The sequence below is a fragment of the Diplotaxodon limnothrissa genome, linkage group LG1 (genome assembly GCF_057381915.1).
Source record: "Diplotaxodon limnothrissa isolate DT_005_m linkage group LG1, D_limnothrissa_male_GT1.1, whole genome shotgun sequence".
Lineage (NCBI taxonomy): Eukaryota > Metazoa > Chordata > Actinopteri > Cichliformes > Cichlidae > Diplotaxodon > Diplotaxodon limnothrissa.
Window position 1 is genome coordinate 34,237,585 of NC_140596.1, and position 13,969 is coordinate 34,251,553.

Genomic DNA, 13,969 nt, shown 5'->3' on the forward strand with positions numbered 1-13,969 from the left:
AACACTTCAACTTGGCAAGCTTGTGTTCTGTTGTATCAAATTCACACAGATTTTAGTCATGGACTCTGAGTCCTCAGATATATGCAGTTGTTTCCTACCTGCTGATTCACTCTTTACCATGGCAACAGCCCTGTCTCCGCCTGGTACACGTAGATGGAAAAGTGAGTCACACGTAGTGGGTGGACGGAGGAGGAAAAGATGTTATTTTGTGCGTGCTGTCGTCACAGGAGTTTCCAGCTCTCCATCTGTTAAAATCTCTGTTTAACTCTTCTGTTATCTACAACTGAGTGTTAAACCATAGTCTTTCTGTGGAAGCCGTTAAAATAAGCCACTGAGTCACAAAATATATCAGTCGTGATAATGATTAGCTTCATAAGCGTGTTTGGCAGGTTTTGAATAATTCCTTTTAAAACCTATTTGGTGGCTAAATGCCAAATTTTCTGGAAACACTGCTGGCTTCTTCGGCCTATTCTAGATGCCATGATCAATTAGTTTATTGGTTGCTGCATTTTTATACATATATTTTAAAAAGAGATTAAAACATGGCTTAAGAACAACTTTAATATCATGCTGAGAAGTGTTTCAGTCACTGTGTTGTGACTGATTGTGGGTGTGGACTGGATGCACTGAGTTGTATTTAATTCAGCAGAGATGTCACTGTGAGCAGCCACACCCTTTATGATCTGTTCACCAATCACTGATAAGCTGCTCTTTAAATGACTCCTTTCATCAGTGACAATGATCAGCAACCTCTCTTTTTCTGTACTTATAAATGAAAGTGTCATATAGATACCACAAAGATGTTCATATAGATTTTTGTAACAAGGTTGATTTTGCTTTTATTCTTTCTTGATTTCCATATTTAGAAATGTATAGAAAGAAAGGAAACCTCACAAGTTTCATGACTTCAATCAGCAATTACCCCCCAAAACAGCCTAAAGAGGCTGTCTGACTGCGTGAGTGTGTTTCCCAGTGGCTTGTGTAAATGTCAGGTCCCTTTAAATGCACACCACGGAGCATGGACAAAAGAGTTCCTGCTCATTCAACAGAATAAAAGGTTTGTGTGTGCATGTGTGTATATGAAGTGAGAGAGAAGCGAGAGGAAGAGAGAGACACACACACTCACACACAGAGAAGTTGTATATGTTGTGTCAGGATCCAGAATTCAGTGAGCAAACCCATCTCTGTTCCTCTTTTATCCATCTGTTGTTCCTTCTCTCAACTTCCTTCCTCTTCTTCTTTTTTCAGGACACGTTAAACAACAACTCCCTTGGTAAGAAGTACAGTTGGCAGGAGAAGGTTTCAGGCTCATCCTCGCCCCTTAAAACAGGTGAGCTTCCCCACATCATGTTTATGAGTCATGTTTTAGTTTAGACACATTTTCTCATTTAGTTGATGGTAACTGGGATGTGCTGGCCAGAATCCATTGTTGTGTTAGTAACATTCAGTCAGTGTCGGCGTGTGTGATTTGCATTGAGTCTGACAGCTTGTGTGTCCCTCTGAACCTTGGGGACACTGCTCAGCCTTGGATTAGCTGCTGGGACAAGTTGAGCTAGCTGAGGCTATGCTGTATATTGTGCGTGTTTGGAAGCCAGCTGAGGCTTAAAGCTAGCTAGAGGCTGTCATAGCCCATTGATGCTGTTCTTTGAAGAGCACCATCCAAAGCTAGAGTAACCAGATTCACAGCCAACAGTTAGAAAAACGTAAATATTAGGTGTTAAGTCGACCTTTTAAAGGCAAATCTGGGGAACAAGCTTCCAAATTCAGGCGAAATGAACTTTTATGTTCTATTCAAGTAATAGGGACAAACTTTAGAGCTTTTAAAGCACATTGTTGTGAGATGATGCCCTTTTATTCCATGCCCTATAAATTATATAAATTGAAATAATGGCAAGTGTTACAGTGTTGCTGTCTGGGTAGTTTGGTTTTATTTGGATTGGATTGAATTTCATTAGGTGTGACTGCGAGCACTATAGTCGATTTGTCATTTGATATGTCAGACTCACTGAAAAAAACAAATGTAAATCTGTTTGCCAGATCATTGCTCGTATTCATGCTGCCCCGACGTCATGCCAGCGCATATTAGGAATGGCATAGGCACCGATCGGTTTTCTATCGCCCATTTGCTGGGAGTAAGGGCGCCCTCCGTTTGCGAGGTGCGCCTGGTGCTTGCGGCACAGGGAGGAGAGGGCGGGGCGGCGGGGGATTCTCTGGCTGGCTGGAGCAGCATCTAATAACCAACTCGCAAAATAAAAACAACCCAACAAACACGAAAACACCAGACATTATGATACAGACTTATAATTTGCACCAATGTTTTTTCGAAATTCTGTACGTGAAAAGTGAGCGCGAGAGCCCTCGGTGCGCCTGCTTACTGCTGAAGTCAAAGTAAAACTTTGTCATCTCCGCTACATACAGTACAGTAGGCTTCAGTTACAGCAGTGCAAGTAAACAAACAATATATATAAGAAGAGTAAGAAAATAAATATACACTTTAGGACTCGGGGTAAAGGGATCAATAACAATTAAAAATTTATATTTTACAGTTTGATGATTTAAAGTCTCACACACAACCCGTCGAAAGGGGAGGGGCCCTGCTGCTTCCAAGTAGAGCACATTTCATTCATAATATTGTAAATCCAAGCCCATTATGTATTCATGATTTGAATCCTGGGTTGTGTGAAATCCCAGAAATACACCTTAGACAAAGTCAATCTGTGAACTAAGGTTTAGGTCTATTAGGTTAATTGTGATGATCCTCGATATGGGGGATTTGTGTTCATACTGGAGTGCAAAATTAGAACCAGAGGGTGTGTTCGCCCAGGGCGCCAAACAGGCTAGGACCGCCACTGAATGAAAAGATTCTTTCAATTTTGCAGTGCTTCTTGTGTGCACAGCTTTAACATTTAAATGAAAATGAAACAGATTTAATTTGAAATCAGTCCTGTCCTGAATTAGCCCCTCTGTTATTTAAATACCATTTAAAATACTCGGGAATGATGTCTGAATCCCCTGCCAATGGATTATGACATAACACGTCAATCACCTTCTCCTGGCCACACTCTGAATTTGATGAGTAATGGGGATTTGGCTGTGTAATCCTGACATCCGTTACCTAACCATTTCTACTTTTCTCTCTTTCTGTGTGTGCTTTATTTTATCTGCCTGTGCATTCGTTGCCATGTCTGTCTTCGTGCATGTGTGCGCATTTGTTTGTCCATCATGTTTGCGTTTCTGCATCACGTATGTTTGCTCCGTGTGCGCGTCTGGGCTTTGCTTGTGCATCTGCGTCTGCATGTGTGTTTGCTTGGGTGTCTGCATGTTTCTGCTCACGCCCGCACTCCCTCTAGGTGACCTCACCCCTCCACGTGAGCACAGCTGTCTAAGCGACGAGGACAAGGTGCACGGTGGGGGAGCGCAGACCAAAGACCGCGGGACCTCCACCGACGCCCCCTGCAGACACAGTCACACCTCGGGACACTCGCACAGCTCATCTGCAGGGGCTGGGACACGGTCCAAGATTCAGGAGAAGCCACCGGCACCACCACCACCACAGAACTATGCACCAGCTCCTCTATATCCTTCAGGGAAAGCGGATGGCAGTGGGTCCCACAGGGAGAGGATTAGATACCACACAGATGTTCATATAGAGCCAACAGAGGAGATCTATCTGACTCCTGTGCAACGTTCCGCAGATCCCCTGGAACCCCCCACCGTCCAGGACCGGCCTTTCCTCTCACAGCAGACTGAGCAGGGACGCATGTCCATTAGCTCTGACACAGAGGGACCACCTCCTTATCAGCCCCTCCCGGACCGGACCAACCCCTCCATCTATGAGGAAGACGAGATCTATGTCCCCCCACCGTCATACGCTTCCTGTGTAGAGTCCCTCATCACGCCACCTAGCATGGCTGTGTCAGCTCACTCCTCCCATGCACTGGACCTCAGCCTAAAGGGGACAAGTACAGGAGCTGGGGCAATGCTCAGGGCTGGGTCATCAGTTGAGTACGTTGATGCCACAGATGAAAGCTACTGTGGGGACGACGAGGATGTGGACAGGTTAATAATGGATGCAAAGATGAGAAAGGGAGGGGTAAAGGGAGCTGCCCCACCGAGGACTTCCATGAGCTCAGAGGCCAGCGGCCTGACATATGACTCAGTTAAATATACATTGGTGGTGGATGAACATGCTCAGCTGGAGTTAGTCAGTCTCCGGCAGTGTTACCAAGGCTACAGCGATGACAGCGACTCGGCCACCGTCTATGACAACTGTGTCTCGTCTCCATACGAGTCAGCCATCGGAGAGGAGTATGAGGAAGAGGAAGAGGAGCATGACCCTCGTATGGGAGGAGTGCGTCGAGAGGCCACAGCGTGCCTATCTGAGGATTCTACTCCAGAGGCGGACCTCCACTTCTCCAAGAAGTTCCTCAATGTCTTCATGAATGGGCGCTCTCGCTCCTCCAGTAAGTCTGGTAAAAACTCAATTCCAAACATAAATGGTGGCGATGGCTAGCATTTAGCTTTTGGTTTGTTTTTTTGTTGCGTAATAGTAGTAGTAGTAGTAGTATAAAGACTTCTTGAAGAAACTCACTTTGGTTAGCAAATGTGGTCGTCTGACAGTGCTGATGGCAGTTTGGGGTTTTGTTTTTGGTTTTTTTTACATTTTTCCCTTTAATCCATTAACTACATTTCTGAGACTTGCTTGTAAATGCCAGGAAGTTTATCAGCACTACTGGCTGGTGCTCTGCCTAATTCTCTTTAAATATACACTGTCAGTGGTGTCTAGCCAAACTGGCAACAATTGCTATTCAAGGCTTAAAGCAGCGCAGCTGATGAAGCAAAGCCACAGGAATGTTCAGGAATCAAAATTTTGTCATACACTAAACACAGTCATCCACATGGCTGTCCTAACTGTGGAGTAATACAATACTAAGCCGTACTGATACACAGTATAACCATTGGCTATTACATTTACTATGTACTGTATTTGCAAAGCAGTAGTATTTTTTTTATTTATTTTAAAATTATGTCACTTCTGCTTTTAAGTCTCGAGAATAAAAGCAGTAGACTGGACATTTAAATTACCTGTTTAGTGAAAAGGTGCTCAGCCAGCTTGTTAAGGGGATGTGAGAAAACACACATCTAGAAAGAAGTTAGTGAGGCATTTGAAGTTCTAGACATAACACTTCCATAAAACTGTAAAACTTCCCAAACTGACTAAAGGCGCATTGCTTGATGTAATTTTGTGTCACTTCCACTGGAAGATTCATTCATTTTCAGTAGGAAGCAGAACAACAATGCACTGATTGTGAAATTCAGAAAATATCTACTCAGATATTCTACTGAGTATTAATAGCCTAGAAGAGACTTAGAAAGTCTAATTGAATTGTAAGTATTACCTGTTTAATTAGCTATTAACTACTACTTTTGTAGTAGTATTCCAACAGCACCCAATGCCCACTTATGTGGTTAAGTATTTAGCCGGGACAAAATTGATTTCTTGTGTCACCATATTTAGTCAACAAGGTTTATTTTATCAGAGATATGATATGATTTGTCAGATAAATCAGTGCTTTGCAAATGCTCAACATCTGTAAAACGACTGTAAAGTTTTGTTTTAACACAGTTAACTTTTAGTGAATTCCATTAAAACCTAAAAATGTTATCTAAGTTGTAAGATTTAAGAGTAAATTTGGACTATTTTGATGATAAGGGGTCTAAAGAATTAGAAATCTTGTGGGGACAATGAAGATCCCTTTGTCATATCTTATTAAAGCTGCAGGCTCTGTCTAAGAGATGTTGCTTAAACAGACTATCTGTGATCTCTCAATGAGAAAGAGCGCTGCACTGAGAGGGAGATGAGAATTCTCTGTTTGAGGACTGCAGGACTGATTCAATTGCTGTTGCCAGCCACACATTGACCCTCATCATAGTGTCTGTTAAAGAGCCAGCATTAATGGGCACAAGAGGCAATTCATGTTATGGAGACAGAGATTAGGAGATACGCGTGTTTACAGTATTTGCTCTAATAGTCCAGGCCGGTCTCTTGGAAGGGATCCATGTATTTTAGTCTCATTAGAAATGCTGCAGCAGTTTTTCTGAGCAGTTCAGGCAGCAGTCACAAAGGTCTCAGGGGAATGTAGGTAGAAATACACAATGCACGTTTGCTTCATGCCTGATTAAAGTGTGATTTATGTCTCAGAGAATGCATACATGTAAATGCTGCATCTCCTAATTATGTTCTCTGTGGTCTTTTTTGGACTTGTGTTACAAATTATAAGCCTGTGTCATTAATCTTTTTGCAAGCCTGACACAAAGGCTGACATTGCATACTGTTTACTTCCTATTTTAAAATAAATCTCTCTTGTTTTTTTGTCCTTTTTTTGGTATTCAAGGTGCAGAATCCTTTGGTTTATATTCCTGTATCATAAATGGTGAGGAGAAGGATCAGAGCCACCGAGCAGTCTATAGGTAATGACAGTTACACTACCATCCTCGCTGTAATCCCAACAGACATTGTAAAACCGTGAAAAATGACAGTATGTAGTGTGTGCTGTCACTTCTGTTGATTATGATGTTAATGAATTGTGAAAACCATAGTAAAGAAATGGGAAAAATAAGTCTTAGGGTTTGATATTGTAATAATGTTTAAAACTTGTGTGGATTGATGAAATAACACTGCGGTAATATCAAATGACACACTATGCTTATATTATCAATAAAGTGTGGCATTCATCTCCCAGTCAGTTACCGTTATAAACATTTGAGATTCTATTTTTCCTATCCAGCCTCTTAAGTCTTTGGTCAAACAGACCAGATTGTGTAAGCAAAGATGATCACCTGAAGTATTAAATGCTTGGTGTTCATCTTTACTAATGAATCTTTCGTAGAAATGAGTAATTCATCCAGCAGCTTTCAGATAACTCAAATAAGTCAAACAGCATTTTTTTTTAGAATGAGCCAATCTACAGGCATTTAACAGAAAGGTGTGTTTTTTAAGTGTTTTAATGATAAACCATCATCGCAATTTTTCCATCCTGACCTACTTACTTATTTATTAAAATAAATAAGTAGATTTTACAGCACATTTAAAACCAAAGTGCTTCAATAAAACTAAAAAAGGGTTCTTAAAACTCCCTGTACTCCCTGTTCTTTTAAGAAAAGATTTTAGTCTGCAGATTGTTGACTACAGCATTTATTTGTTTGGTAAATTTCCAATTTGTGTCAAAGATGAGGTTAGTTTAGAATTATATAACTTGTAATTTAATAGTATCAAAGAGCCCGGGTCATCTTCCAAGCACTCAGTTAAAAGTAGAAGGCCAAAGAGTATGACCTCAGTTTTGCATTAATTTAACTGGAAGAAACTGGGAGATCCTACTTTTTTATTATCCAAGAATGACGTAATTGTAACTGGGAAAAGAAAACCGAGACTTTCCTATAACTGCACCAGTTGCTTTCTGGGTTTTTTTTTCTGTCATATGGAAGTTTTCACCACTGGAAAAAAATGCCATCCATAACTTGACATTTTGAGTTATTTTCTCCAAATTTTTAGTTAATAAGTTGACATTTCTTTGTTACCTGAAAACAGATGGCAGTGACACAGGCACACTCAACCTTGGGTAGTGATAGTATCCATGAGCTACCAGTGTAAACATGTACAAACTGCTGCGTGCTGATAATAACAGCATGCCTTTTAGCTAATAACGCAGAGATTTCATCATTTCTGAAACCATGCTGAAAGAACTCAGCAGTTGACTCAATCATGACCTACAGCTTCAGCTTTGGTAGCTAATGCCTTCCACCTTTTGCTTACAGGTAACAAGGAAATGACGTACCTTCACAGAGCTTCCTGATTGACTGAGCTACCTTAAAATCTTGAGTTATTTTCTTGAAATTTTAGCTTGGACATATAGCTCAAGATGTTGAGTTATGGATGGCAAAGAAAAAATATACAAATAAATTTAGTGGCGGAAATAAGGTATGTCAAACATAAGGCCCAGGGGCCAGATTCAGCCCAGAAAAGACTTCAGTCCAACCCAATGGATGGCTTTAGAAAAAGGGTAAGGAGGGTGTAAATTTTGGATTTGTAACTGTATTTGCATAGGTTTTACAGCTTTCCACAGTAATACAGACCTCCCCCATAGCCATTCATACTACATCAAAGTAAACAAGTAACATGTAAAACATGAAAATGACAAAAATTCCTTTTTTTTTTTTTCCTTTTTCTGATATTACTGTATTGGAGATTAAATTTGTGGTTAAATGTCTTTAGAAAGGGGAGTTTTTAGATCTGTCCCACTTAACATCAAAATGACCTGCATGTGGCCCACAGTGTAAAATGAGTTTGACAGGCCTTCTTTAAAGTGTCCTCACACTGTACATCAAATGGAAAAATACAGTGTTACTAATATATAGCTGTAAGCAAGGAACTGATTGTAGTTCATTTTTACCCTGGGTTGTGTGTAATATTGTGTAGCAACACACCTGACCAGCTAACAGACATAAGTTGCATTTAAGTCACTGATTTTATTTTTTTCTTTACACTGTTTAAAAATTTCCTTGTAACGACAAGCAGGCGTAGGAAACCCGTGTTTGACTTTTAAACCTTAAATTTCATTTTAAATTCAGAGCTACTTTGTGGAGCAGTTAGCACATAAAAATCTCACATCTTTCTCGACAGGTTTGTCCCTCGGCACGAAGATGAGTTGGAGCTAGAGGTGGATGACCCGCTGTTGGTGGAGGTCCAGGCAGAGGATTACTGGTATGAGGGCTACAATATGCGAACTGGTGCTCGTGGGGTCTTCCCGGCCTACTACGCTGTAGAGGTGACCAAGGACACGGAGAACTACAAAGGTACCAATAGTGCTGGGATTTGTAGGAGTGGGCCACGAATATGTTAGTAAAGAGAGCGATGGCTGCTTTAGGCTTAAAAAAAAAAAAAAAAAAAAAAAGGGGGGGGGGGGGGGGGCTGTTTACATGCCATGAACATCAGAAATGTCATCAGTGATCAGATTTTCTAGATTCAGTACCTCTGGCATAGTTGTGTTTGTGGATGGGAAGCCTATCAGGGTTCTTGCATGGAGTGTGCTCTGATATGTGGGGTTAATGTGCACTCCAGGGAGTGTTTTACTCTACTTTTGAAATCCCAAGGTGGTGCATGCAGCAAGCAACAGGGGATAAAGTATGAAATGATGTGAAGTGCAATGCTATAACAGATTATTAGTCAGTGGTACTGATTGACAGCTCAAAAATGTATTCTTTTCCCTTAAAGGAGCTAGTGACTGAATTGTAGCTGGAATATAGTGCTGTATGAAGTATTACATTTTACACATCTTGCTTCTTGTGTTTATTGTCATTGTTGTTTTTTTTCTGCTTTTCTCTGTGCAGTAAAGAGCAATGAATGGATTGACAGATACCGCCTAAAGTTTCTGGGGTCAGTTCAAGTACCCTATCACAAAGGAAACGATGTTTTGTGTGCAGCTATGCAGAAGGTAAGCTCATGTTTTACACGCATGTGTAAGTTATAGGAGACGAGACATGTGGGGGGAAAGAGGAGCAAGAGACACGGAAGGGAAAGAGAGAGAGGGACAGAGACCAAATACAGACATGACTGGGAGACATACACAGAGAACATGTCTCTGTCATAGGAGACACAGGGATGAGACAGAGACAAGAAAACAAGAGATGAGAGATACAAATAAACTCAGAGGCATAAAAGAACTAAACTCAACACCATAGGGGTTTAAGTTGCATTTGTGTGCCTTTGTGTTGTTTTGCTTTGATAGCTCAAAAAGTTGTGATGTTAACAATCCATTAAAGCCTTTATAACTTAGTAACTATTATTCTTGGAGTTGTTTTTATCTTGTCACATTTGACCTCTGACCTCTCCTTTAAGTTCAACTAGACTATGTCTCTTACTTATTGACGACATATACGCATATAGGGAATGATATATAGAGATCATAAGTTTTGCATAACGTTACTCTGACCTCTTTTTTTTAAGGTCAAACCTTTGAAAAATGTCTTTTACCTTTGTTTTAAATTCTAGTGCCTTTTGTTTCAGTTGACCTCACTGCCTATATTTTACTTTCAAGTTAACCCCAAATTGAATTTTTTTAATTGCACTTTAAAGTTAATACATTCAAAATACAATATTATCCCCTTAAAAGTAAATACTGCCCAGAGCTAGAGCTGCCTTGGCAGAGGTTTGCAATTTGTTTGTTTGCATATTCACAGGTAAAGGAAACTTTTGAAGAGCTTTATTCTAGTAACATTTTCAAAAACAATCTAACACGTGTCTTACAGATTGCTACTAACCGAAGGATGACAGTCAAGTATAACCCACCTTCCTCATGCATCCTGGAGATCAGTGTGAAGGGCATCAAGCTTTCAGTTCAAGAGGATTATTATGCTTGTGACAGAGTAAGACGTTTACTGAGCCTGTGTATGTCTACTGTGAAATAATTACATGCAACTTCACAGACTAATCAAATAAAAGCTCATCAGCAATCTTTTGGAAAGGTGAAAAGGTTAAGGATCTCACTTTTTCAGTGATGCATGGTTTGGTTCATGTGTTTTTAACTGATAAAGATTTTCTTTCAAATTAAAATATTTTGTTTCTGAAGAAGAAAAGGCTCCTAGTTGTTAGCAGTACTCAAACCAGCCTGTGTGGCAGAAATAACTGGGATGCTCAGTTTTACCTCAGCATGTTGTCTAAACCATGTCTACATCTAAATGCATTGGGTTACTACACTGCGATTTGCTATTTAGATTTTTGCATTTTTTGTAGTTGAACAGGTTTACCTAATAAAGAGGTTGGCGAGTGTATATTTGAAGAGTAAGGCAGAGAAAGAGAGCGAGAAGCTATAATCTATCAGCACAGTGTTGAAGGAACACATGAGACATCGCCACCATGTGGCTGCCGACTGGTACTGCAGACAAACGTGTTAGTGTCAGGCCACAGTAATTACTTCAGCGAAAAGAAACTAAGAATTCTGTGGGAATTCTATGTATGTATATGGGATCATTATCAATTTAAAGTTCATCTGTTTAAACAATTGAGAAATTAATGTTTACTTTTATCAAGATCTGATGTTCAGATAATACAATGTGATGCACAATCTTGATATATTTTAATATTGCAGTCGCCAACTAGTCTAAATTAAAGGCTTCAATTATTTTATCAGCAAGCAAAAAAAAAGAAAGAAACCAATAAAAGTAAAATATATGAAACATGGTTTGAAATGTTTGCTTCTTGGTGTTAATCTTAGACGTTTATGCATCCTCTGTTGACAGAGTAACGAGTGCAGTCACTTCTTCCAGTTAAAGAACGTCTCCTTTTGTGGCTATCACCCAAAAAACAGCAAGTAAGTAAAAACTGAAGCAGAGAGAGCAGTTATGCTGCTCTCTCTGTCAAGACTAAAATTGCCACAAGGTCTCACTATTAGATAAATATTCAAGAATATTGGACCTCTTCCTGCTCTCTGATAAAACAAAGCAGGAGTTAATCATTATTAGGTGTCAAAGTAATATACTGAATGTCTTTTTTAAAACTTCTCTGCAGGTATTTTGGTTTCATTACGAAGCACCCAGCAGACCAGAGATTTGCCTGCCACGTATTTGTGTCTGAAAATTCTACCAAACCTCTTGCAGAGTCAGTAGGGTGAGTTGTGTTTTTTTAGGTTTCCTTTGGGCATCAGTCGGGGGTTTTAGTGAGATACGGTTTAACAAGTTGCATATATAAATACATCCCGCCAGCAGAGAATCTTTACAGCACTGAAACATGCTGTAAATAATACTTGTATAAGTTACTATGGTGTTTAAGCCAGGTACACTAACCCATTAATCTTGATTCATACTAGGCCCTTCAGATCCTTAGTGTGTCCACGAAAGTGCACTGTACTGCAGGTTAAGAAAACAGGCAAGTCAACGTAACCCCCATCAGTCTCACAATACGGGTGCAGTATTTACTAGAAACATTTTACCTTTTTAAGAAATTTGACCTGACAGGATCAGCCAGTTTTTCTCTTCTCAGCAATTCTCAGTAAATCTTCTGTTATTCTGAAAGTGATCTTAAACAATCACTAAAACAAAATGGAACCAAATAAATACACTGCAGAAATCAATTTAAACTTAATTGAGCTCATTCAAAGGAATAAAAAATAGAAAACTGTCACAGGTTGCCAGGGCAAGCCGTGTGTGAATTATTTAGGACGCAAGATGTGGCAGCTCTGGTGCAAGTGAGTTTATTTAGCCAATGTAGATACAAACAGAGATGGCGAGGGTGAGCTTAAAACTAAGAACACCTAAACAACAAAAAACAAACCTGAAATCTTGAGACATGAAACCAAGATGCAGGGAGACGTAGAGAACATAGGGAAAACCACACAGGATGACGGCGGGAGAAACGCAGACAAACCAGCAACTACTATGACAGAAGACACGACTTAAATACACTCAGAGAAACACAGGGAGATTACACACAGGTGGGGGACACAGCTTGGAGTGATTAACGTGACGAGACAAGGGAGTCAAACTGAAAGCACTCACATAAGACGCAGACCTTCACTATAAAACAGGAACTTACACATGCAAGGACACAGACAAAGAAACGCGGACTTGACACACGAATACACGGGCAGAAAAGAATAAACACTAAACTGAGGAAGAACAGCACCAAAATCACAATAATAGAAAACAAAACGCTGGGTCAAAAGACCCAGGATCATGACAAAAACAAAACCTTAAGGCTTTTCTCAGGCATGTCTGGCACTTTGTAATGTTCTGCACCTGTTGGCTCTCGATTAGAAATGTTTATGTTGTGATTAAGTTTATGTGACGTGATGTGTTTTTCTTTTCAGGAAAGCCTTCCAGCTGTACTATAAAGAGTTTGTGGAGTTCTCATGCCCTACAGAGGACATCTACCTGGAATAGCCTTGCCTTTAACCACAACCCTGTAAAGTACGCTGTATCATAACATAATGTTGCATGAAGGACAGATATACATTAATTGGTAAAACAAAAACAAAAAAAGAGAAAAATTAAACATTAACACATCTGACAAACGAACAGGTATAGAAGGCCCAAGTTTCAGACCTGTGGTGAAAACCTTGTGCAGCAACCAGAGATGAAAATGAGCCAAAGGAGGGGTTTCCTGGCAAATGAAAATATGCAAAATGGCATCAGTGATGAGGCAAAAATGGAAAGCACAAATATTTTAACTCATCAGTTTCTGCAATGCTTGTTAGCCTGTAGCATCATGTCAGCAGAGGCAAAGCTGAAAGCCCAGGAGTCAGTCTGGACCACTTTGTACGCTGGAAAAAAGAAAGAAAAAGCAGAATTTTTGACTTGGAAGTGAACAAACAAGTGATGTTGGTTCATTTTGTCTTGAAATACTGTAACCAGGGTGTGAGCACGAGAGAGGTGTTTATTTACTAAAGACGTAACAACCTCACAATGAAAAAGGAGTACTAAACTAAATAAAACCCATGTAGGAACAGTTAATTTTATCCTTTTATCACACCTAATATGAAGGCGTATCCACATTTATTTAAAAAAAAAAAACAAAGAGAGAGAAATCTCAATGAAAATCAGATGCAGTGATGTGCTCTGCATTTTGGGGGTTCTTGCCACATTTTTACTGCTTTTTGTTAAACCCAGACACAGATCTGTACTGCATATTCAAGGTACAGTAAGCACAGTGTGAATACACAAGAGTAGAATAGGTTTGCTTTTCCATTAAGTAGTTGGAGCTAACTAGTAAAGGAAGAGCTGAGTATCTAAAGTTAATTTCAAATAGTTTTAGTTGAATAAAATTAAAAGATGGTTTTAGCTTCTCACTTTTCAGTCAGACAGGCAGAAGGTAAACTTTGCCGATTGATTTATATACTTTACATGCTAATGCTCAATTAAAGTAGACTTTAAACTACTTTTCTCTTGCATGTGTGCGGCTCAGTATTTGGAGATTCAC

General features: G+C 39.8%; 1 protein-coding gene across 2 annotated transcripts in view; it reads left to right on the plus strand.

Moving 5' to 3' along the window:
* Positions 1-12,933, plus strand: part of mapk8ip1b (mitogen-activated protein kinase 8 interacting protein 1b) — a 43,882-nt gene extending 30,949 nt beyond the window's left edge. For both annotated transcript variants that reach the window (XM_085357681.1, XM_085357672.1), the window contains exons 4-12: positions 1,249-1,330; positions 3,351-4,463; positions 6,396-6,471; positions 8,681-8,853; positions 9,388-9,491; positions 10,306-10,422; positions 11,296-11,366; positions 11,564-11,662; positions 12,861-12,933. In XM_085357681.1, coding sequence (XP_085213807.1) covers positions 1,249-1,330; positions 3,351-4,463; positions 6,396-6,471; positions 8,681-8,853; positions 9,388-9,491; positions 10,306-10,422; positions 11,296-11,366; positions 11,564-11,662; positions 12,861-12,933 — 1,908 coding nt within the window. The remainder of the gene's footprint in view (positions 1-1,248; positions 1,331-3,350; positions 4,464-6,395; positions 6,472-8,680; positions 8,854-9,387; positions 9,492-10,305; positions 10,423-11,295; positions 11,367-11,563; positions 11,663-12,860) is intronic.
* Positions 12,934-13,969: the final 1,036 nt, after the last annotated feature.